Raw genomic sequence first — 25,942 nt, forward strand, 5'->3', positions numbered from 1 at the left:
CTTATGTATGTCAATTCATTTAATGCTGTCAACAAATCCAAAGTTAAAGATTATCATTAATATTCTAGTTTCACTGATGAGAAAACTAAAGCATAGAGAGATTAGGTCACTTGCCCAAAGTTACAATGTTGGGGAAAGCTAGGATTTGAACACAAGCTCCAGATCCCATGCTCTTACCCATCATTGACACTGCATCCCTTGCTGTAAGTGCCCATGGACAGGGGGCTGGTCTGGCCTGGTCCCTGGCCTCCTGGTGCGTCTAGTTCTCCCTGGTCCTTTGGCCATCATGCCCATATCCGATCCTGAAATCTGTAGTCACAATCAACTGCCTCCATCTGCAAAGGCTCCACTCAATGGGACCTCTTTGTTTCTGCAAATTCTCCCCGTGGGTCCCCTGGGAACATGTGGCTCCCTGTATGCCATATGCAATCTGTGGAGACCAGGACCTACCTGTGGCTGACCTTTTAGATGCCCATCTCTACCGATGGTGCACCAATGCTCCTGCATCATACTAGGTGTGCAGTCAAGCACACTCAGGCCTTCTCCTGAAGGCTGAACTCCTTACTTTCATCTGTGTATCCCCAGGAGCTAACTCAATCAACACCATTCTGAGCTTAAGATTGTCTGCATATTTCAGCTCCAGAACAAAACAAAGCTGAGATTTCAAAATTGCTCTTCTGATCCTTCTATTCATTTCAATTCATATTCCTTTTCAAAAGCACTTGAGATTTTTTTTTTTTTTTTCTGGTACACAATAGAACTTAACAGTCACTCTTATGCCTGGGCGCAATGACACTGGCTTAATATTCCTCCTGGCTAACTTGTGTTCACACACTGGATTTCATTGTGTATATTGTTTTTTTAAATTCTTCAGTAAGGTTATTCCTAGTACTGACCTTTGATGAATGCTGTTCAGGAATAGCTGGGCCCCTCTACTCTCTCTTGTTCTGGGGCCCTTGTCAGGTTCCCTAAGCAAAGCTTACTTCTTTTGAATTGTTTTGGTGCAGAACTTTGTCACAAACATCCTAGAAACTTACATGATGGCTGATTTCCTCCTTTGCAACAGTAGAGGAGCCCTAAGCACATTTCATAAATGACATGAAATACATGTAACCAGTAAATGGTTTTTTTTCTCCTTGAGCTTTATTTCTTGACACAAGGTTAAAGGACTTAATGTTGCACTTCAAGAGGGGACATTCACAATGTGAATCTTATTCTCTCTGTGGTCCTATGGCACGTTAAAGCTCTCCTGTGTTAAAACTAAACCTCTCTTTTTAGCCTCTCAATATACTTTGACATAAGCCATTACTAAGAAAATTATCCTAATGATCATTAACATTATAATCATAAGTAACAGAAATAATCTTAAACTTTTTTCAGTAAAGTCAAGGGTATATGAGGAAAGTATCAGTGTAAAATGGCTTTCCCAACTTGGCAGTGGTTGGTAAAATCTGTGATGAAATTTTTACCTTAATGAAACAGACCGGCTTTCTCTCTTGCCCAGCCATACTTTCTGAAGTTTTTCATGTACCACAAAATACATAATAAAGGATAGTTAAATTCACTCCGAACCCCAGCTACATGACCATGACATATTTGGAGGTGACTCTGAGGTGCATTCCCAAATATGGTGCAATGCTTTCTAAATTTACAGTCTGATTTCCTGCTGCCAGTTATGACTGCCAAATGCTTCTGACAGTGCGGCCAGTTTGTGGTGTCCCTAAAAATCATCAGCAATTTGAAAACATTAGCGCCTGGCCATAGTCATACTTTGCAGTGATTGCCTATATTTATCACCTTACTTTTCCAGGGTACAAACTGAAAACAATCACAGAGGAAAATTAAACTTCTCTAGCAGCAGGGAAAATACAGAGTTGAAAATCAAATGCTCCCAACCCCTTTCTGTATTGCTCAAAAATAAAAATAAACAATGTAAGCACTGGGGCTTATGTGGCTACAGAGAAGAAAAATATTGTAAATATATATTCCCTCCTCAAATATTTCTTATTTTGTCTTCACATTTGCAGAGTGTTTTCAAAGGAGGATATTATGGTTATGTGGCAATATTAAAAATGAGGAGAAGTTCATCACTTCACTCAACAAATATTCACTATGTTCTGCTCCGTGGCACGAACTGGGCCTGGGACAGCAGAAGTGGAGGAGACTGGCCTGGCTTCAGCCTTCAGGAATCATACAGTCTGTGGAGACAAAGAGTGATGTCCGTACAACAGAAAGGAAGAGAAAGTTTAGGAGAGCACAGATGGAGGCAGAGGGGACATGCACATTTCCCAGAGGGACAAAAGTGAACCTGAAGGTCCAAAGGATGGATGCGAGCAATGCAAAGTGTGCTGTGGGGGTTTTGGAGAGCATTCCAGACACAGGAAGAACAGAAGGGCCACCCTCTAGGGACCAGCGGTCTGCACAGAGCACAGAGGTGCCAGCAGAGCAGGTGAGTAGCATCTGGCCCCTGCTCTGCCCTCCACGTGCACATCCTGGCACACAGCTGCCCCACACCCAACAGCATCCTCCTCTCCACACGGAAGTAGCAAATGCTTGCCAAGCCAACTCCTACGAGTATATTAATTTGAGTCCAGGATAAACTATTTTCACATAGAGACCCCCAAGCTTAGTGGTTTAAACAACCTGGAAGCTTGTTTTCCCTTATGTGACACTGCAAATGGTCCAGGGCTGGGAGTGCGGCTCTGCCCTTTTCTCTGAGCCCAAAGCTCTTCAGTGGTCTCTGTCCTTCAGCCTTCAGGCACAGGGACGGGGATACACATGCATCTCTTCATGTAGGACAAGGAACACAAGCAGCATGCATCACTTCTCACTTCTCATGTGTGAAAACTTGGTCCCATGGTCACACCAAGATTCAGGGGGTGTGAGAAATGTATCCCGTGGCTGGACATCATGCGCTGTGCTAAAGCCGGCAGCAAACAAGGGAGGATGGATGTCAGCAGATATTTAGCAGTCCATGCCACAAGGGCAAGTGGAAAAGAAGGGCAAGATGATGGCAGAGAGGCCGGCAGGAGTCAAATCACATAAAGCCTTGTTCAGAGCAAAGGAAACCTAGCTGCAGCCCTTAAAAAAGGGCAGTGGCAGATTTATGAGGACAGTGTGTGCTCACAGAAAAGGCTTTGCAAAAAAAAGCCTTGACTAATCAGGGAAGACACAAGCCGAGGTTTCCCACTGATTCTCCCACCTAATTGTCACATGTCCTTGTTTCCCACAACCCAAATACGCCTTCAGGGGACACATGTCTGACTCATATGGTCTCCGAACAAATGGCCTGGGGGCTTCACATTAACAGATAGTTTTATGCAGATATAGACAGAAATCTGAAATATCCTGTGTTATTTAGCTTTATACTGTCAGTGACCCTAGGGTGTGCTCTGAGTTTACATACGGTCACACAGGTCCCAACAAAGCACACATCCTGAGGTGCAGAGGTGGCCCCACCAGCACACTCTTATCTGTGAATACAAGCGTGGCCTCTGCATTGTGGCCAAGCCACAGAGAGCCAAACCACATTCCTGCCTGCATCCTCTCTGAGGACTGTCAGATCCCACCGTGGATACAGGGCCATCCCCATGGCATTCAGGCCAGCACCCCAAATTCTGTCTACACTGGAACATCGAGGCTGAGGACTTGATAGCTGCTGTCTGAATTGGTTCAGTACACGGAAACTGGACTTGAATCCAGGAAGGAGCACTTTAGAGAGCCACTTATCTCATACCCTCAGCCTCGACCTGGCAGAATGCTACTCCTGTAAAGACAACGGTAGTGTGTGTGTGTATCTATCTGTCTGTCTGTCTGTCTATCTATCGATCGATATAAGTGTGTGTATGTGTTCATTTTTGTTATTTCATCCTCTCTGTAACTATCTGAGGTACATATTATCATTCTTACACAACTGATGAAGACCTGGGTGACCTGGCACCTGCACCCACAGCCAGGATTTGAACCCAGTTCTGTCTGGCACCAAACTCATGCTCATTTCCCTGCACCTTGTGTTATTTAGTTAGTAGTTTTCTTCCTCAGATTTAATCCGTTTTAGAAATTGGATCAATGAACTAGTTTTGGGACATCTGTCTAAATTATATTTATATTATATTACATACATCTATCATCCAAAATGATTTTTTCCAAAACCTACCTAAATTTGCATGCAAATCACTGGCTATATCCTATAAAAAGCACATCAGAAAATTCTGATGTTCCTATTCTTTTTTTTAACTATTTTAAGAAAGAGAGAAAGCGTGAACAGGGGAGGGACAGAGAGAGAGGGAGAGAGAGAATCCCAAGCAGACTCTGCATTATCAGTGCAGTGCCCGATGCAGGGCTGAAACTCACAAACTGTGAGATCACGACCTGAGCTGAAATCGAGAGTCGGACACCTAACTGACTGAGCCACCAGGCGCCCCCTGATGTTCTTATTCTTAAAAAAATAGCTTAAAAAATGGCTTGTGGCAGCTTTAGTGCCTATAAGCTGTCTGGATCCTTGTCTAAAGGCTTCAGTATCAAATTATTCTTTTTATGATAGGACATCATTTATTTTTGGGTTTCAGTCAACAAATATGAAAAATACAGATAAGTCAGGTGGTAGTTTTGATTTAATTAATAAGCACTATCAATTGATTAATAATCAATTATTAATTTAATGGAACCGTCAGAGCTAAAGCTTGAAATGGCACTGAAGCATGGAGGTCTGATTTAATAAAAGTCAAACCTAAGGAAGAGAGTTGAGTGAAACACAGCCTCAAAACTATAAATGGGGCTTCTCTCACTGAGCATAGTGGTTTTGAGATTTGTCCCTGTTGTTGCATGTGTTGGTGGTTTGTTCCTTCTTGTAGCTGGGTAGCATTCCGTTGTCTGGAGGGACCTGTCATTGTTCATCCATTCACCTGTTGAGGGGCATTTTGATTGTTTCTGTGTTTGTGATTATGAGTCATGCTGTGTAACTGTTCACAGAGAGGTTGTTATGTGCACATATGTCTTCATTCCTCTTGGGCAGATACCTGGGAGCAGAGGTTCTGGGTCGTACGGTAAGTGCATGTTTTGTAAGAAACTGGCAAGCTGTCTCCCAAGGTGGCTGTCTCATGCTGTGTTCTCAGCAGCGTAGGAGGGCTCTGGTTCCTCCATGTGCTTGTCAGCCCTCAGTATCGTCAGGCTTGTGAATTTCTGCTATTCCGGCAGACATGTGCTGATGTCTCAGGAGGTTTGGGCTTGCATTCCCCTGATGCCTAATGGTTTTGAACATCTTTTCATGTGCTTGTTTACCATCCATGTATCTTTGTTGAAGTGTCTATTCAGAAATTGTGCGAATTTTTAATTGAGTTGCTCATCTTCTTATTGAGTTGTAATAATTCTTTATGTAATTTGAATAATAAATGTCCATCGACAGCTGTGTAAAAGCATATATACACATACACGTGTATAAGAGTGGGGACTTGCCCTGGCTTTGACAAAAGAGCGGCACCCACTGGGTACATCCAGATCTTGCATGCCCTACTTTCAGACCCAGAGTCCCCCACCGTGAGGATTTCCGGGACTGGTACAAGCAAAACAGAGAGCACGTTTTGGTGCAAGAAAGGTGTATGACATCCAGATATATATGCAGACTATGATAATTTGTTGTCAACACACAGCTTCACTGTGAAGAAGCATCTTTGCTGCCTCTCCTAGTCACAATGCAAACACTGCATTTCCATCGGTGCAGACCGTGTGGCATCACGCCCGCGGCACTCCCAGATCCGTCCCCGGCTGATCGTGCAACACATCTTAGGTGTGTTTCTACTTTTCTTTGGCAAAGATGACAATTTTCAAAGAGATTTCCCATTTTTCTTCTCTGCATGCAAAATGGCATAAAAATTATCAGGTCAACCTTCTTATAAATAGTTTCACTGGCAAGTGACCATCTGAGAAAAAATATCTTTAGAAATTTGTTTTCACGGAAATTTGATCAGATTTCCCCCAATCAGAAAAGCATGATCTAGGGAGAGCATCAACATTTGCAGCAGTCAGTGTGCATATTTTGTTGCTTCTTACAAGAAGCAGAGGTAAAAATACTAAGCCCCGTGTCATAAAGAGACCCCTTCCAACTGCATGTCAGTTTTCATTGCTGAAAATGGAAACTTAGGGGTGCTTTTCTGATATTTTCCTCCTCAGGGATTCAAACTTTAAACGTGGGTTATAAGAAATAATAGCTTCAACTTTAGAAATATTTTTCTTACTTTTACTCATGGGTAACCAAAGACCTGGAGAATACAGTGCTTTTTCCCAAAAGCATATTGCAAACTAGAATTTTATAAACAAGTCCCGACTTGTTAACCATAAGGATAAGCCATTATGTTTGATCATTCCTGAACCACAGACATAGCTGCTCTGATTTCAATCTGCATAAGCTATAATTAATTTGATTTTAAAAATGTAACTTTTGTTTAGCACCTGTACTTTTAAATTTCAGTCCAAAGACATTTCAAAGAGGCATCTTACACCATGGCAATGGGTTGGAAAATGCAGAGAACACAGCTCCTAAGAATCTAAGAGTTTTTTTTTTTTTTGTTTGTAACAAAAACTGATTGATCCTGAAGGAAGTGAAAAAAAAAAAAAGGAGCCTTAGAAGGGAATGTTAATGCATGCATATTTTTGGTACATTAAAGACTGCAACGTGCTAATTCAAGCACTGTTTACTTTTTGTATATAACAGGATTGCTGTTTTCAAGGGAAAAACAGAAGATATTTTTTAAGTGCCAAAAACTACTTATGGAGTCTGAAATGCATTATTATTATTATTAATTCTTTTTTTTATTATTATTAATTCTTACGTCTAGCATCTGTGAATAGCTTCTTATTCGAGAAAACCATTTTGGGTCAGCTGAAGGCCAAAAATAATGAGCTGGCCTCCTGCCTCTGTGTATTGCATTAAGTAGCTGCCAATTAATAAAACTGATTTTTTCTTTGTTCCTGGGATAAATTTCAGAAAATGAAAACAAACAGTTGTTGGTGATTTCCATAAATTTCCAATAGAAAAGAATATATTTTTCACAAGATTAAAGACTGCACTATAAGTAACCAAACAATTACGAGAAGCTGCCCGGTGTATTTCTGTGGTTTAGCAGAAGGGCCAAGTCGGAAGGAAAAGACATTCCCGGCATTTTCTGAAGCTAGATAAATACAGAGAAGAAATATAGATGAAAGATGGAACTGCTCTCCGCAGTCCCTGCCAGATTCCTCGACTTTTTGGCATAGTGATTGAATTTGGCAAATGTAACCAGTAACAATCTTTTCCATTAAAAAGAGCAGCATATACTTTATTTTACCATACTGTTTGTGCATTTTTGACCCTCCAAAATGGTCTCTCTTTTTTAGAAAGTGATTCTTTCTGCAGAGTTGGCTGCAATTTCATTTATTTGAAATGGATCATTTATCACCAAAAAAAGTTGCAGGGCACAGCTACTGCTGAACAGCTCCAGCAGACCTACAGCTCGGCAGGAAAAGAGACCAAAAGATGCTTTAACATGTGCCAATAGCACCTCATGCCAACCTAATGCCTTGATATCCAAACCTGTGTAAATTTGAGGAATCCTGGACCGTACAGTTTAGACAACATAAGCTACCCGGTCCTGTCATTTTCTTTTATTTGGGATCAGAAAAACTCTAATGTAGCCTGATGTTCCTAATTTTGGTAACATGATTGCGTGAAGTAAAAGAGTAACTCGCCACTCCCAAATCTAAATTTCGGGGACTCCAACACCTCAGAACCTTAAAATATTTCTCTTATCTGGCAGTGATACTCTAGTAAACTTATTAGGATAGGTAAGTAGCAATCCCTAAAAATAGGATGCTGAGGATCAAGTACCAAGGCCATGGTTTCCAGCTTCACCCAAGTCAGGAAAGGGAAGCTCACACCTGATATGCCTCTCGTGCAACTCAGATTGAAATGACTTTTTGTTTTACCTTTCATTGGTTTCATCTGAACTAAGCAAAAATAAAAGATTAGGGTGCTCACCTGTTGCTGTAAAGTTTTTGAATGCAACATGATGGACATGTTTTGGTTTTTAAACAGCCAAAAGTTCAAGCAGACTTTGTACAGTTGGCAGTGATTTGTGTATATTATTGCTCTAATGTTATCTGCCATATAGAGCACTCTTTCTTAACCATTAAGTAGCAGCTAATTTAAAGCAAGGGAAAAGCATTAGCTTGGCGTGAGTGCCAGATAAACCCTGTGGTTTCAATTTAAAGTCTGGAGCCAACAGTGACAGATATAAAAATGAGAATCTATAATTTGCCAAGTTTAAAGTCCCAAAACCAACATGTGAATGCTTCACTGGTTTATATGTGCATAAAATAAAGGCTGTTTTGCATAGATTCAAAATGCTAAAGGAGTGTTGTTTCTTAAATTTAAGATGACAGTATAATAATAGACCACATTTAATCACAAAGTATTTGACAAGAAAAAAGAGCCAAAAGTCACTATTTAAATTTAAGAATGCTAAATCCATACCAGCAGTTGGCAATAGCGAGGTCTGAAATATCTTCAATAAAAATTATAAATAATTACCTTTCACATTTTATAATTTACATCCATTTAACTCACAAAGCTTCCTTTATGAACAAGTTCTTTTAAGTTTATTTATTTATTTTGAGAAAGAGAAAGACACAGAGGGGCCGTGGGGAGAGAATCCCAAGCAGTCTCCACGCTGTCAGTGCAGAGCCTGAGACTGCTTCAATCTCACCAACCATGAGATCATGACCTGAGCCGAAATCAAGAGTTGGATGCTTAACGACTGAGCCACGCAGGCACCCCAAGAACAAGTTCTTTAATAAAGTAATAATAATAATAATAAATAGAGCTAGCCAGAGCTGTTAGCAAGAATTTATAATTTTAACCAACAAGGCACACTTTAGAAATACTGGGTAAAATGACTTCTGTACCTCTTTAAAAGATCTGCAACAATAACCTCATAAGTAAAGTATATATAACTCAAAAACACCCTCAATAACAGCATGATGATAAAAGACAGTGCATGTCCACTGACCTAACAATTTCTCCTGTCAGTTAGTTGATCCAGAAATCTAAATCCTGGCTCATTACATTAGTGCACACCTTTTACAGTGTCTTCCTGGCCCCTCCGGGAATGCTCCTGACTGTCCGTGTACCTCACCCTCACTCAGGTGAGCCTTGGAAGCCATTCGGTAAAGGGCACACACTGTCCACACCGATTGGATGAGGGGTGGGCACTTCTCCCAAACCAGGCCAATCAGATTCCCTTCTCTGACAACTGTCCACACTGATTGGATGAGGGATGGGCACTTCTCCCAAACCAGGCCAATCAGATTCCTTTCTGTGACATCTCTGAATTGAAAATTAGGAATAATTTTGGCCACACTAAGGTTAACTGGAGAGTGAAGCTTGGGGACACAGTGGAGGAAACAGTGGAGAAATAGGGAAAGCCAATGGACAGAGAAAGAATAAAATGAAATGGATACAGAAGTGAGGACAGATGACAGGTGAAAGAGAAAAAGATGTTAGAAAATCCGTGAGGCCCTTGTCCAGGCACCTTGTTAGGGCTCAGCTGTTTCCTTGCCCATGACATCTGTCAAACATGCACGTATCCTCTTTGGTGCCTGAGCTTATTTGAGTTATTTATGTTGCTTGCAATTTATTGTATCATAATTGATTCTGAATTCCATCTATGGGTCTTGAAACATCACTTAGACTATTGAACTAAAGCTTCCCAATCTTTAAAATGGGGAGAGGAATGCCTGCATCACAGGGTTATTGCAAAGATTAAATGAAATAAGAAATAAAGCACCTACCTCAGCAGTGACCACTAAGTGATGGGCTGCTATTTTAAAAAGAGATTATCCTGTAATTTACATTACATATACAGCCATTCATATTACATATTTGTTAGTCAAGGGAAAGCACTTCAATCTCTTATTAAGCTAATATTTTAGTATTTGCTAATCATTCATCCAATGGGCTATTCCAAATTATTTGGTGAAAGTTAAAATTAAAGTGGCTTGCTAACACCTATTATCACTGTGGTTATTTCTCACTTTAGAGTAAAAACCTTATTTAAAAATAGGTTTGTGAATAAGTCCTTAATTCTTCCTGTTCCCTTAATCTTGCATCTAATCTGTAACAAAGTCCTGTTTAGGCTGCTGTGTTCTCATGCACTGACAGCTCACCACCTTCCCAGAGGGCTCTTCACTTCCACTCTTTGTGACCTGCTCCCTACACACCTTGAAGAGTGATCTTCAAAAACATAAATGGGATCATAGCACTGTTCCAATTAAAATCTTTCAATGGTTTCTTCCTGCACTAGAATAAAATCCCAATTCTTTACTGTGGTCTGGCACTCCCCGTGTAATCCAGCCCCCCTCGACCCCCTGCGGCTCTCCGAACACATCTTGTTCACTCCCCCATTCCATCACTCAGCCTCAACTGCCCTGATCTTCCTGCAGGTCCTTGGAAACTCTAAGCACATTTGCACCTTATGGCCTCTGCACATACTTTCTGTCTGCAAACTCTTCTCCTGTTTTCATCCTTCATAGCTTAGCTTAGATGCACCTGCTCCAAGATGCTTTCTCTGCCTTCCTTGTCCAAAGTATGTTAGCTCTCTATTACTCTTCATCCAACCCCATTTGTTTCTTTCATAGCATTAAGTACACTTGGTAATTATTTTGTTCACTTATTTTTTACCAGACCCCTTTTATAGTGCTTGAGAAAGTTGTGAGACCCTTGGTCCTACTCTCTCCTCCTGAATTCTGGGAGTGATGAATAGAAGGTCAAGTCCTGCCTGTGTGGAGAATCTGTATACTGTGTATTTATTCTACCCCTTTGAAAAGGGATACCCTTGTGAAGGAGGAGTCATTTCCTGGATTGGCACTAACCATGTGTGGCCATTCTTGACTACACTTTTCAAGAGGTCTTGCTCTCAGTTAGCAATGCATATTTTCCTCTGATTTCAATAAATTAATAACCAGTACAGGGGAATAAAATAGGGGGGAATCACCTCTTTTCACAAAGTGTTATCAATCTTCAACCATTTGAAGGATTAATTTGCTAAAAGGGATATTCAGAAGCATATAAAAGTATCTCCAAATAAATTCTATAAAGCCATAGACCATCTCCAGATAGATTAACTTCAAGTAGAAACTAAAAGATAATTCCCCATGGTAAAATCTTTAAACAAATTTAAATGATAAGATGAAAGAAAAAGTCAAGTCAGTTAGGTAATAAAAATTCTAACAAAAAATATTCAATTTTACATGTAACTCTCATCTAGCATGAAATCAGCACAGTAAAATAATCATTTAGCAATAATTAATAAAACCAATGATCAGTCAGTATGTAGGTGTACCAAAAATCTTGTCAAGAATGCTCATAGCAGCCCTATTTGTAATAGACCTAACTTATTCTCACTTTAACATGTAGAAGATTATTTAAAAAGTGTCATGTTCAAGTTGTCCATTCATAAGTTTCTAAGAATGTTGAATAAGTACTACATAATTTGCAAACAATGTCTGCAATTATACATAAAGTGACATATTATATATCCTCTAGAACAAATGAGAAACTAGTATCTAAAATAAATTAGAAAACAATATCTGAAATAAATTAGAAACTGGTGTCATGGTTTAAAAACTAAAAGGTTGAAGTCACCTATTATGAAATATTAAGTCTTAAAAATAAAACAGAAATAGCCTGTCTGTCTGCACACAAATCTGTGCACAAATATCCTGAGGGTTAGGAAAGATAGAGCTGAATCAATAATAATTTACAAATCATTCCAATAATCTACGTAAATATTCAAAATTTGAATATGATGGTGGTGGAGGCTACGGTGGCTGAAAAGCAATTGGCTGATGAAAGGTGCCTCTACACATCACAGTTACCTGAGAGATAATCATAAAATTTAGCATCTAAACTTAATAAATTCATTTAAAAAATAGGCTGAATATGGACTAACTCATCCAAATGCAGGATGTTAGAAGAGAGTCCCCTTGAAATATGAAGTCAGCCATGTAAGGGCAAATAAGTTTGCCTTATACTGAGAGTAGAAGGCTTAACGGATTTTCTTGTCTAACTGGTGGTTTGGGATAATAATGTGAAATACTTAAATCAGGGTTGGAAAAGTTATAGTGACCACATGTTCTGATCCCAAATCAGGAATTTTAGCAATGTATATAAAAAGTTTTATGAGGGTCTAAAAATTAAATTACATTTATACCTTTAACATACATCTAGGCCAACTTTATAGAAAATATTAAAACTGTATCAAATTTGAATAGTTCATAAAGGCAGTCATGGAAAGAATATTTCAGTATCATTTAATTCTTTGTTCTGAGTTCCAGTGCTCAGTGCTCCTTACCCAGTGCTCCTCGAACTTCGCTGTGAATGCAAACCATCTGGGAATTGTGTGAAAAGGCAGATGTGGATCCAGTAGGTCTGCCGTGGGGTCTGAGATTCTGCATTTCTAACAAGCACCTAGGCGCTTCTGTTGCTCTCTGGCTGGGACCACACTTTGAATAGGAAGTCCTTGAAGAGCCAGGAAAGGCCCCAGACCAGTTGCTTCCAAGCCACGGGCAACTTTGTCCCTTTATTCCAGTGTGCCATGCAAATATTACATGTTTTTCTGCTGACAGGGAAAAACTTAGGAAGCAGTGTTGTAGAAGACAATGACATAACGCATTTCAATATACTTTCAAAGGCAACAACATTAATTGGATTGGCCAGGGATCTGGCGTACTGGGTTAGATCTTCCTTATTTTTAAAGCTAATAGCTTTGAGGGTCGTATTTTAAACTAGGTACCATGTAAATTTGTCTTCTCTCACTTATAGGAACTTGTATTTTTTATAGTATTAGCAGAGAGTTCTCCTTGTTTTCTTTTCTTTGACGGGGAGCAAATAAAGTGCCCCGGGGAGACTGTCTTCACATTTGCCAGGGGTCCTGTGAAGCAGAATTCTACAACTACATGCCTATCCTAATTCCACATGGGCAGAGCCACACTCATTCTGTTCAGCATGACATCATTCACTGGAGCATTCTATGTCACACAGTCATATTTGTTGGGTGGATTAGCTTTCCATGCAATGGATTAATCGTCCTCCGGGGTTCTTTAACCTCTTCCTTTGAGAAGGTGGATTTTTGTATCCCTTGTGTTCGGCATCATGGGCCAACGAATGCAAATGATCATGTGGCTCTCTTGCCATTGGAACTCCTTGTGGATCGGTGGCTCTCAAGCTTTCGTGTGCTTCTCAGTTACGTTAGGAACTTGGTTGAAATACAGTTTCCTGGTCTTATTCGTGGAGAACATGAGTTAGTCAATTCAGGGTATGGTCCAGCAACCCTTATTTTATTTTTTTCAAGCTCCAAATTGCTTCTTGACAGGGTGGACTCTAGACCACCCTTTGAGAAACGCTGCTTCAGTGGACCACAGTACATGAACGTGGCCCAGGAGTAACTGTTGGGAACGTTCCATAATACTCAGAGCATCCTGTAAGGAGACATGAAGGCTCTGAGTCGTAAGAAATTGTGAGGCTAAGAATGGTCACTGTTAGTCACGATGCACTAAGAGACATGAGCTTTTTGTCCCAGGTTTCCAGTTTGAACTTAGGTTTTCAATTTAATTTCTTTCATTAGGGGTTTTTCTTTTCTTCTTTTTTAAGTTTATTTATTTTGAGAAAGAGAGAGAGAGAGAGAGAGAGAGAGAGAGAGCAAGCAGGGGAGGGGCAGAGAGAGAGGGAGAGAGAGAATCCCAAGTAGGCTCTGTGCTGTCAGCACAGAGCTGGATGCAGGGTTCAATCTCAGGAACTGTGAGATCATGACCTGAACTGAAATCAAGAGTCAGACACTTAACTGACTGACCACCCAGGTGCCTCAGGGGGTTTTCCTTTTACTGTATAATAATTAATGGTATTTATAGTACCCAGAAATCCTTCCTTTGATGGTGGGTCATGTTTTTAAAATTAAAAAACATCACCTTTCATATATCTTATTTTTATTTATATATTTTTAACTTTTTAAAATGTTTGTTTATTTAAACAAACATTAAGGAGGGAGATTTACTTTGCTCGCGTGCGGTGGTGGTGACTTAGCAGAAGCAAGATGGATTCATTATAGCAGAGCTAGTATGAATGAAGAAGACAAACATCCTATTAGCCCACACCGTCCTAGACACACTTGATTTTCCCAAGGGCTCCCGGATGTTTTAGAAGACCTCATGGGAAAAAGTATTGCCTAGAGCTCTCCAAGGAAAACTTAACAAGAAAAAAAAAAGTGGCTTTAGAGAATCATTCTTGAAGAAGATTTTTAGATGCACTAAACTTGTAAGAATGCAAAGAATTAAGATTAAAATTCTGAATTCCTACTGAAGAGATTCTTATTTTGTAAATGTCCCTGTCAAAGCAAAGTGCTAAATAAATATGGACAAGATGGCTCTGACTGGGTTTCATAAACAACTATTAAAGGGCAACGTGGCCTCATGCCGTAATTTTCAATTCTTTTTAAGGCAACAAAAAGCTGTTTCGAAACAAGATCTTACGCATGATTACTAACATATAAAATGGGGGAAAAAACCCTCACTGCTCTCTTTAAAGTAGGTGACCACCCCCCTACACCAAGCATTGGCTTCTCCTTGCCCTGAGTACTGCGCCCTGATCTCTCCCAGGGGAACCCTAACAGTCCACAAGACATGGTCTGAAATTCGCTCATCTAGTGGAAACAGCCCTAAACTAGACATCACAGTCATTTACGATGTTATGCCATGTGTTGACTATGTGGTTTTCGGTACTTCACCGATCTGGGCCTTACATTCCTTATCTGCAAGTTGTGTGTTTAAAACGGATAACTCACCTCCACCGGCTCTCTCACTTTCCATGACAAAAAGAAAATAAGGATTCCGCTTCATGCCAAGATAGGGTAACAAGAACTGGATTTATCTTCCTATCTAAAACAACTTAAAAATGGTTAAAACACATAAAGCAATATGGCTTTTAAGATACTGGACATCAGGTGTCAGGCGTCAAACGACACTGATCCCTGAGAGAAGGAAAACTCAAGAGGCGAACCCTACGGTCCCAGCCTGCTGCCCAGGACAGAGTTTACAGGCCACTCGCAGCCCAGGGAGAGAGAACCCGAGCGAAGCGCGGCAGCTTCCCCGAGCTGGGAGGCCAAGCTTGGCAGACTGGGGCTCTGTGATGACTAGAGTCTTCGGAGAAGATTACTGGAGAGGGGAGAACTTCCGGAGCACAGAACTGTGGAGACCTGCAGTCGGGGCGCCTGAAGCTTCAGCACAGAACCCATCGGCACCTGTGTGTGAGGAAACTGCATACCCGAGGACAGTAAAGGCCCACCTGATAGATCAGCTGCAACAGTCTCTGAGGCTCACGCAGGTCAAATAGTGCCTGATCCTACCACTCAGCAAAAGGCTTCATAATTTATGGGTGTCGGGTAGAGTAACCAGAAGGGTCTGACCTCAGAAGTGGAGAAGAATTAGCCTTACTGTATTTTTTGCTAACAAAGCACAGACCTGAAAGGATCAAACTGTTTCTAAGTAACATAAGTGCATCCCAGAACAAAACTTAACAATATTTATAGAAACGATCTATCACTCAACACATTAAAATTCAGTGTCTTCCAAGAAACAGACTCTTAACTACAGAGAACAAATGTTACCAGAGGGGAGATAGGAGGAGGGGACGGGAGAAATAGGAGATGGGGATTAAGGTGTGCACCTGAGATGAGCACCAGGTGATGCATGGAAGTGTTGAATCACTATATTGTACACCGGAAACTAATACAACACCATATGTTAACTCTACTGGAACTAAAATAAAAAATGTAATACAACACCCCCATCCCTGCCCCCAAAGTCAGTGTCTGACATGACCCATGATAAAGAGAAACATCAACCAATTGAAAGCAAACTGGAAATGATACTAGAACCATTACCAGAACTGGATTTCATATGAGCGAGAGGAAAGACTCAGTATGTTAAGGAGAGACACGAAAGGTACAGAAAGACCCAAATCTAATTTTGGGAGATGGAATTATACTACCTGAGATGTAAAACCCACTGACGGAAATAAAGGTAAATTAAACATTGCCTATATATATATATATATATTTTTTTTTTTTCTGAACTTGAAGGCATAGGAATAGAAACATTCCAAATTAAAACACAGGGAGGAAAAAAGACTGAAAAAAATGACCAAAGCCATAAGAAGCTGTGTGAAAATGTCAAGCAGCCAGATGTAGGTGAAAATGGAGTTTCCAAAGGACAGTAGAAAGAGAAGGGGACAGAGAAAATTATTTGAAGAAATAATGGCTCCAAATTTTCCAAATTTGATGAAAACCAGAAGCCTATAGATCCAAGAAGCTCAATAAAACCCAAGCATAAGAAACATAAAGAAAACAACACCAAGACACATCATAATCAAAGTGCTCAAAATCAGTGAAAATGATAAAATTTTAAAAGCAGTAGTGAAAAAATGACATCTAGGTAAACAAACATAGAAGGACAGCAGATTTCTTCTCAGAAACAACGCAAGTGTGAATAAAATGAAGCGACACGTTTACTGAAGGGAAAAATGTCATTGTAAAATTCTATGCCTAACAAAAATATTTTTCAAACACAAAGACAAAATAAAGTCTTTTTTAGACACATAAAAAATGAAAGAGGGGCACTTGGGTAGTTCAGTTGGTTAAGCATCTGACTCTTGGTTTTGGCTCAGGTCATCATCTCAATGGTTCATGGGTTTGATCCCTGCATCAGGCTCTGTGCTGACAGCACAGAGCTTGTTTGGCATTCTGTCTCCCTCTCTCTCTGCCCCATCCCTGCTTGCTCTCTATCTATCTCTCTAATAAATAAATAGATAAATAATAAACACTTAAAAATGAAAGAATTTATCAACAGAGCTGTACTACAAGAAATGTTAAAAGTCTTTTGGGCAGAAAGAAAATGATACCAGATGAAAATCTGCATTTATAGAAAGGAGTAAATAGCACTTTTTCTAATTTATTTAAATCTCTGTAATTTATAATCGGTCATTTATAGCCCAAAACAAGAACAATGTAGAGTTTACAACATGTATGAGTCAAATGCATGAGAAAAAGCACAAAAGTCAGGAGGACACAAGTGGAGGCACAGTGTTGTATGATTCTTCAACTATATGTTTCTGTGTATAATATAATGTGAACATGATGTGCGGAATTATATATGTATACTATAAACTCTAAAGCAACCATTAATCTAACAACAAAGAATCATGACTAATAAAAACTAAACAAATAAATAACAAAAAAAGGAATAAAGTCGAATGTTCAATTAAGCCAAGAAGATGACAAAAATAAAAGATGGGAAAGGAAAAAGAGAAGAACAAATGAAATGACATTTAAAGCCAACCATGTCAATAGCACATTAAATGTAAATAGTGCAGACACCCTCCCCCCAAAAGGCAGAAGTGATATGAATAAAAAAAAAAGCAAGTCCCAATTAAATGCTGCCCACAAATAGCCAATTTGGATTAGAATTAGAAAGCTTAGAAACAGGTATAGAATTTAGCATGCTAATTCTAACCAAAAGAAAGCAGGAGTTTCTCTATTAATAGCAGAAAAGGCATATTTCAAAGCAAAGAATATGCCAAGGTATACAGGTAATTTCATACATATAAAGGGGTCATCAAGAGGACATACTATTCCTAAATACTTTTGCACTTTAATAAGAGTTTCAAAATGCATAACGAAAAAACTGATAGAATTGTGAGAAAAAAATTGGCAAATCCACAATAATGGGTATTTCTGTAATGTACTGGTTAACACATTTGCCTCATAATAATTGATAGAACAAGTAGTTATAAAATTAACAAAGATGTAGAATATTTGAACAATATTTATCAACTGGACCTTATTAAACTTTATAGAACACTTTATCAACCACATCAGAATGCTCATTTTTTTCAAGTACATGTGGAATATTAACAAGTTAAACCATATTCTGGGTCACAGAACAAATCTCACACTAAAACAAATCGTCAAGTAATATACGTTCTCTGACTACAATGGAATTAAATTATAAACCAGTAACAGACCAATTAAAATCCTCAAATATTTAAAAACTAAATATCACACTTCTAAATAATCCATGGGTCAAGGAAGAAATCAAAAGGGAAACTATAAAAGTATTCTTAACTGAATGAAGATAAAAACATGACATCAAAATTTCTGAGAGGCAGCCAAAATAGTATTAGAGGAAAATTTATACAACTAAATATCATTATTAGAAAAGACTGAATTATCAAATCAATAATCTTAGTTTTTACTTTAAGAAAGTAGACAAAGAAGAACAAATGAAACCCCAAAGTAATCAGATGAAAGGAAATAAGAAGATCACATTAGAAATCAATAAAATAAAAAACAGAAAAAGAGATTAAATCAAAGAAACAAAAGTTCTTCAAGAAGATAGTAGCATTGATAGGCTTCTAGTTAGACTGATCATGAGAAAAGACAAACATTACTAATACCAAGAGTGAAAAAAATGTCATAACTATAGATTATAAATCTATATTAAAGGATAAGAGAATATTATGAACAAGTTTATGCCAATACATTTGAGAATTTAGATGAAGTGAATTAATTCCTTGAAACACACAAATATTTCAAGAAATGTTTCAGAAAGAAAGAAATAACCTGAACAGCTCTATATTGATTAAAGAAATTGGATTTGAAGTTTCATACCTTCGAAAATGAAAACTAGGTTCAGGTGGCTTAACTTGTGAATTCTACCAAACATTTAAGGGATGAATAATACCAGTGCTATAAAATTCTCCCAGAAAACTGAAGAGGAAGGAACACTTTCCAATTCATTTACTGAAGCATTACTGTGATAGCAAAAAGGAGACATTACCAGAAAAGAATACTTGCAAACCAATATCCCTCATGAACATAGATGCAAAACTCTAAGCAACATTTTGGCAAATTAAATTCAACAATGTATAAAAAGGATAATATATTGTGACCAAGTGGATTCATCCCAAGAATGCTGGGTTGGTTTAACATTTGAAAACCAAATCAGTATGATTCTTTATGATAACAAACTCTAAAAGAAAAACCATAAGACAATCTCAATAGATATAGTAAAAAGCATCTGACAAAATCCAGTATCTATTCCTGATTAAAAAAAAAATCCTCATTAAAGTAGTAATAGAAAGAAACTTATCCTGATGAAAGTCACCTAACAAAAACCTATAGCTAACAGTAAACTTCATGGTGAAAGACTGATTGTATTCCCTCCAAAATAAGGAATAAGACTAGGATATCTGCTCTTACCACTTTTTTCCCCGATATACAGGAACTTCTGGCCCATGAAGTCAGGCAAGAATATATAAAGGGCATCCAGGTTAGAAAAGAAGAAAAAGAAGTCTTTTTTTTGTAGATGGCATGATTGTTTATGTGAGACACTGGCAACTGACAATCTGTTTTTGTATGGCTTCAAAGAATGAAGAATGGTTTTTACATTTTTGTATAGTTGTAAATAATAACAACAATAAAAGAAGAATCTGCAACAGAGACTTTATGTGGCCCATAAAGCCTAAAATATTTACTATCTGGCCCTTTAGAGAAAATGTTTGCCAATCCCTGGTCTGTGTAGAAAATCTACATAGAAAATTTATGCAGAATCTCCACAAGCCTACTAGATCAAATAAGTGAATTTAGCAAGGTCGTGAGATATAAGATTAATACACAAAATCAATTAAACTTCTACATAATGACAATGAACAATTAGAAATTGAAATTTTAAAAATTCCACTTAGAGTAGCATCAAAAACATTTACATAGGGGTAAATCTGACAAAAGATGTAAAAACCCTATGTGATGAAAATTACATAATATTGCTGAGAAATAAATAACACAAAAATAATGGAGAGATATTTCTTCTTTATGAGTCAGATGACAATAATGTTACGATGTCAATTTTCCCCTAATTCAATGCCATCTCAAAATCTCAGAAAGCATTTCCTGTAGAAATTAACAAACTGGTTTAAAAATTCTTATGGAAATGTACAAAACTAGAATAGCCAAAATAATTAAAAAAAGAAAAAGGTAGGAAAATGTATACTACCTAACTTTAAGGCTTACTATAACAATATAGTAATTAAGACAATGTGGTATTGGTGTAAACACAGACAAACAGAATAATGGAACAAAGCAGATATAGTCAACTAAATTTTTTCCCCCAATTACAAAAGAGATTCAGTGGGGAAAGGGTATATTTCAACAAATGATGCTCAGATGCCCCCTAGGATCATAAACAAAAATTGATGCAAAATCGTTCACAGACTTAAATGCAGAACCAAAAAGTTATAAAACTTCCATACCAAAACATGGAAAATCCTTGTGATTGTGTATTAGGCAAATATTTCTTGGACATAACCCCATTTAAAAAAGAAAAAGACAAATAGAACTTCATCAACATCAACTTTGGGGGGAAGTCATTATCTTGATCTAATAATGGCTTCTGGGTATTCATATATACATTAAAATTTTTCAAATTGACCTTCTAAACATGTGCATGTATGTGTCATTTATAAAGCTATCACATGTTTTAAGTTAAATAAAAATGAAATAGGGAAAACATTTGAGATATATACATGTATATATGTATATACATATGTGTGTATATATATATATATATATACACACATATATATATATAAAATATTAGAGTTAAAAATCTAACTTGCTGGAATCCTTAAGTAATTTTTACATTTCTTTCTCACTTTAAAGGATAAATGCAAATAACAGGAAAAAGCCAATCAGAAGCAAGTCTATATATAACTCCATATTTGGTATCATCACATAGTCACTCATACGTACTAGTGCTAACTAAGTAATTTAATAGCATATCACCAACAGACTAGCCCCAGCACTCCAGGGAGTATCTGGAGTGTGAGGAAAGTACACAAGACCACAAAGTTGCATAAAGAGTTTTAATTAACAGAAAATATTACAGTTTAATCAAACATTAAGTATGTGGACTGCATTACTGTGAGAATTACTGGGTGATCTTAGCCTCTGAAGTCCCTTTACCTGACTCAAAAGTGTTAGTGATATTTTTCTTTTCCTGTGCCAGGCTTCAAGGTTCATCTTCCACACTCTCTGCAGTGCCACTTCATGTGCTGAGTCTAGGAGGCTGCCAAGACAACCTTTTCCTTCCACCCAACTTGAACTGCTCCTCCCTCTCTCTGTTGGACCCACTTCTAGTTGTATTTTCTGCAATCTCTTTAATTTCCTGCCTTCCAGAAAGTTACAGGTCATAATGTAGCTTTCACCTGCCTGGTATAGATATTTGCAAAACAAATCCAACATTATAATGGGGAAGGGAGCTTAATGCCTTTTATAGGTGCTCATCATCTTTCTATCTGATCACTTTTTCTGCTCATCTTGCTCAGTGAAGTTTTGCTCATCTTGCTCAGAAGTTTTTCCTGCAACTTCTTTCCCTCCTTGTATGACTTTCCTGTGTTATGGTTTTGTTATAATTAGCAAATAACCTTGGTACATCCCTTAGACTTCTCACACTTTCAGCAGAATTGCCAACAGATCTGCATCCACGTTCACAAGGCTTTGTAACGATGCAAGACCGTGGGCTGATGCTTTTGAGAAGGAGGTTTGTGTAAAATCATAAAGAGGATAAGGATTATATTATTCTTCTCATGCTGCATTTACCAGAACAGGAGATTTCTCAGGGTGTATAGAAGAGTCTTACCTGGAAAGGCTCTAACTCCAGGATTATTTTTCAACATAATTGAGTCAGGAAATCCTTGTTGACCGCTTAACAGTATTTAAACACAAACCCTTTGGAAACTCCCTCTTCCTCTGGCTTCTAGAACTCCTAGACAACCTGTTAACTTCTTGAAGTTATCTTGACAGCTCTTCTTCCTACCTATATGCTCTGTGAATGCAAATGTAGACATTTCCCCAGCTTCTCTAAACTCTCTGCCAAAAACAACTTATTCACCCTCACTTACGACTTAATTACCTCTCACTGATAATCCCGATCTTCCCTTCTCTCCTGCCTCTAGACTTGCACTGTCCAATAAGAAAGCCACTAGTCACTAGTGAGACCTTGAAATGTGGCCAGTCCCCCTTGAGATGTATCATAAGTATAAAACACAAATACAAGAAAAAATTAATATTGATTAAATGTTGAAGAATATTTTGGATACATTGGGTTAAATAAAATATATTACTAAAAGTAATTTCATTTGTTTCTTTTTATCTTTTCTGAAATTCTAGCTCCTAGAAAATTTAGTATTACATATGTGGCTTGCATTACATTTCCACTGAACAGCGCTGCTCTAGACCTGAAATTCAAACTGACCATTTAAATTGAACACAGTAGAAACTGATACCAATCTATTCCAGACCCTCAAGCCTGTTCACTGTTATTATGGAATAAACATCAGTTGGCATGAGACACATAGCTTGTATAACATCAGCTGCTGCTGTTAAGGAAATTGTATGATGAAGGAACTAGCTCTAGGATAAATAACTTATGAACTGGGTGACAGGATGACTCTGGTAATTGTCAAAGAGCCTGTCAGCATCACTCATGGGCAGCTACGGCAGGAATGTATGTAGGACTGGGAAATAACACTATATGCTTTTGACTAGAAAGGTACAGCAGTTATGAATGAAAACAACCAGGGATTTGCCAAAATAGTGGATAAAGTGTATATGCATTTGGAGTCAGAAATGTGAGCAGTTACACATTGTAACATATTCACCTCAGGTACTATAACCACCTAAATGTGCCAAATATTTTCTTACATGATCTTGGCTAATAGAATCTTCCTCTTCACCTAGCCTAAAACCTGGAGTCATTTTTGACTCAACCCTTTCCTTTATTCCCCATAGCCAAGCACCAAACCCCATTTATTCTACCAACACCCACTCGCCACATCCACATTTTTTTCCTCCTTAAAGAAAACCAGAGAAGGGAGACACAGGTCCATATGCTGCCCCCACGGTCCCAAGAGGGAGAGCTCACGATTTGGCCTGCCGCTATATGGTGACGAGTAACTTACAAAAAAAACAACGTCCTGTTCTTTTCTCCAGTAGAAATAGCTGGTAGTTAGGAATGCAAATAGGTGAGATGGACAGGCCCTCAAGATACCTTAAGATGACACAGGAAAGGGTTTTAGAGCAGAACAAACCCTATTTTCTTTCTTTGCTTTTCTCTTTCCTGTCCCTTCCCCCTAATTATTTTTATTGCCTTCTTTTTCTAATACATGTAAGCTGTGTGGGTCGGTGAACACAGTTTCATTACTTTACATAGCAGAATACAATTCCTAAGTGATTTTGGATTATCTCTTGACTTGCGTTAAGAGGAAATAACTCAGAATTGCATGTGCAGCTGGCATTTATGTCAATTAAACTGTAAACCTTATTGAATTTTAAGACTTTGAGTAGCCTAGAAATTCTCTTCTTAAATGAACTGGCAATTGTCTAAGCATATGTACCAGGGTACTTAATTTTTATAGTTTCATTGTTTTTAAAGACTCTACTGATGGCATGTTAGGTTGTGCGAGTCCTGTTCAATAACAGAATGCATAGATATATAAAGTCTATGTGCAGAAGCTCTCTTACCTGTGTATTGATTGATTATAGGCAAAGAAAATTTGATGCACAGATTTTTTTTCGAAAAAATCTGTCTTTGAAATGGTCCTTTGCTGTCACAGTTAAGGCCGTCAAACTATAGTCTAGTTGTTTCAGTCAGCTCCTTTGCTATTGAGTTCATGCCAGTATTTTATTTAAGTGCTAAGTAAATAATATATTAAGTGGAATTATGAGTGCCACTAATTATTAATGGGCTATCCATTTCCTTAATCAAATTCAGATTATAGAGCAATTACTAAAGTGAGTATGTTTTATAATCTTTGATTTAGAAAAATTCGATCTCTAACTTTCCTGCAGCATAAACCATACTAACACATGGTTCAGCTGCAGCCATGATCCAACACATGGGCAGTTTTGTGTGTCCAAATATCCCCCATCAATTAAACCCTATTGTTACATAAGTCTCTTTCCAGCCTCTGTACACCTGCATTGGACTAAACCACAAAGTCAATCAACTGTACCTTTACTGCGCCATTCTCGTGGATGGTGACACAGTTGTCGGCATCTTCTGAGAGTTGGTACAAGGCTTGAGCTGTTGCTCGATGCACATTGGGGTCATCTGATTTCAGGTAATGCACTAATGGAGCCACTGCTTTGTACTCGCCAAAGGCCACTCTATTTCTGCCCCACATACAGCACCGTGAAATAGCTTCTGCTAGATGACGCCTCAGTTTATCATTATTCTGCACAAAGGAAATGAATTGTGGTACATGCATTGCCAAGAACCCGTGAGGTCATGTTTCTGTGCTACCTGTTTATTATCCAATAAAATGCCAGTGAGTCAAGGGAGAAGGGCTAAGTGGCTATTCAGGTGGTGTCTTGAAAGAAATTAGTATTTTGGTGGCCCCGATGGACCAACGTTCAATCTTGAATTTTCTTCTTATGACTTTAAAAAATGTTTAACTTTTTTTAATTGACTACTGAACATAGTTAATACACTCAAAAGCAATCAAGTGCCTGGCATTTGTTATTTGCTCAAGGTTTGATTTCCTTTTGAGCAAGTGCTTTAACAAAAAAAGAAAAGTAGTTAAAGAATACTGGACATTCTTATGGGAGCATTTCATTTAACTGGCATAGGTAGATTCACCCTATACTTTCACCCTAGGAATACTTCTACATCAGTAATATACCTTGGTTTCCTAGAGGGAGAAGACAGTGCAGCAAACAATGATATGTTTGAGTCCGCCATTTTCCTTTATCCTTTATACACACTATATCCTTTTTTTTGTATGTAATTAACTGCAATAGGTATAATATAACCAAATAGGATACAGTTTTCTGCTTAATAATTGTACTATTCTCTTGATTGAGGCAACAACTTGGTGTCCTTAACTGAATCTGGCAGTTATTCTTAGGAACTCAGAATTAGACTAAAAAGTCTTCTAAACCAAGCATCCTTCCAGTGATTGAATTTCTGCTCTACGACTTTCCTGCCAAGAGGTAGCCCAAGCTATGCTCAAATACCTCTGATCGTGGTGAAGTCATTATCTCTCAAGGCTGCTTATTCTATCTGGCACAGCTCTGAATAAATAATACAGTGGTTGCCAAAGTCTTCTAGTTCAAGAATGCCATCAATCCAAGCTTGCTAAGCCTGGGGAAGAGCATTTAACTTGTAATGTTGGCATGAACAATCATCTTAAGGATAATGAATGATAATGATGGTGGTGATGGAAAATGATAGTTAACACTTCTATAATAACACTTATATTTGGCACTACTTTACTTGCCAGTGACAAGTAAAAAACAGCCTATATTTTACAAGGATCTTGCATATTAAATTGTACAGTTAGAACACACTTTCACATTGATCAGTCTCGGAGACATTAAATTAGTTGACCAAAATCTCATACCTCATAGGTGATGGATATTAAGCTTGAATCCAGGTCTCCGGACTCTAAGTTTATGGTTTTTACCACTACCCCATGATATCTTAAGACCATATACATTTAAAATAAAAGGATGTGTTACTTACTGTATTTGCTAGTTTGGACAATAAAGGGACAACTCCACGATCTGTAATAACAGCCAAATTTTCTTGATCTTTTGCTATATTTGTAATAGCAGCACATACACTTGCCAAAACTTCTTTATTATCTGATTTCAGTAAATTGACGACAAGTTCCAAACCACCAACAAAGGAACGGACCATTTCTCCAGCATCCTAGAGAACAATTAAAAACAAAAGATGTTATCAAAAATAATCTTTTGATTAGCATTTTTTTCAAAAAAGCAGAAAGTAAGGATAAGGCTGT

General features: G+C 38.1%; 1 protein-coding gene across 7 annotated transcripts in view; it reads right to left on the reverse strand.

The window, feature by feature from the left end:
* ODAD2 (outer dynein arm docking complex subunit 2) overlaps positions 1-25,942 on the reverse strand; it is a 201,735-nt gene that overhangs the window by 43,185 nt on the left and 132,608 nt on the right. For all 7 annotated transcript variants that reach the window (XM_042945195.1, XM_042945196.1, XM_042945197.1 and 4 more), the window contains 2 exons: positions 25,663-25,851; positions 24,152-24,373 (listed from right to left, as the gene is read on the reverse strand). In XM_042945195.1, coding sequence (XP_042801129.1) covers positions 24,152-24,373; positions 25,663-25,851 — 411 coding nt within the window. The remainder of the gene's footprint in view (positions 1-24,151; positions 24,374-25,662; positions 25,852-25,942) is intronic.

The sequence above is a fragment of the Panthera leo genome, chromosome B4 (genome assembly GCF_018350215.1).
Source record: "Panthera leo isolate Ple1 chromosome B4, P.leo_Ple1_pat1.1, whole genome shotgun sequence".
Classification (NCBI taxonomy): domain Eukaryota; kingdom Metazoa; phylum Chordata; class Mammalia; order Carnivora; family Felidae; genus Panthera; species Panthera leo.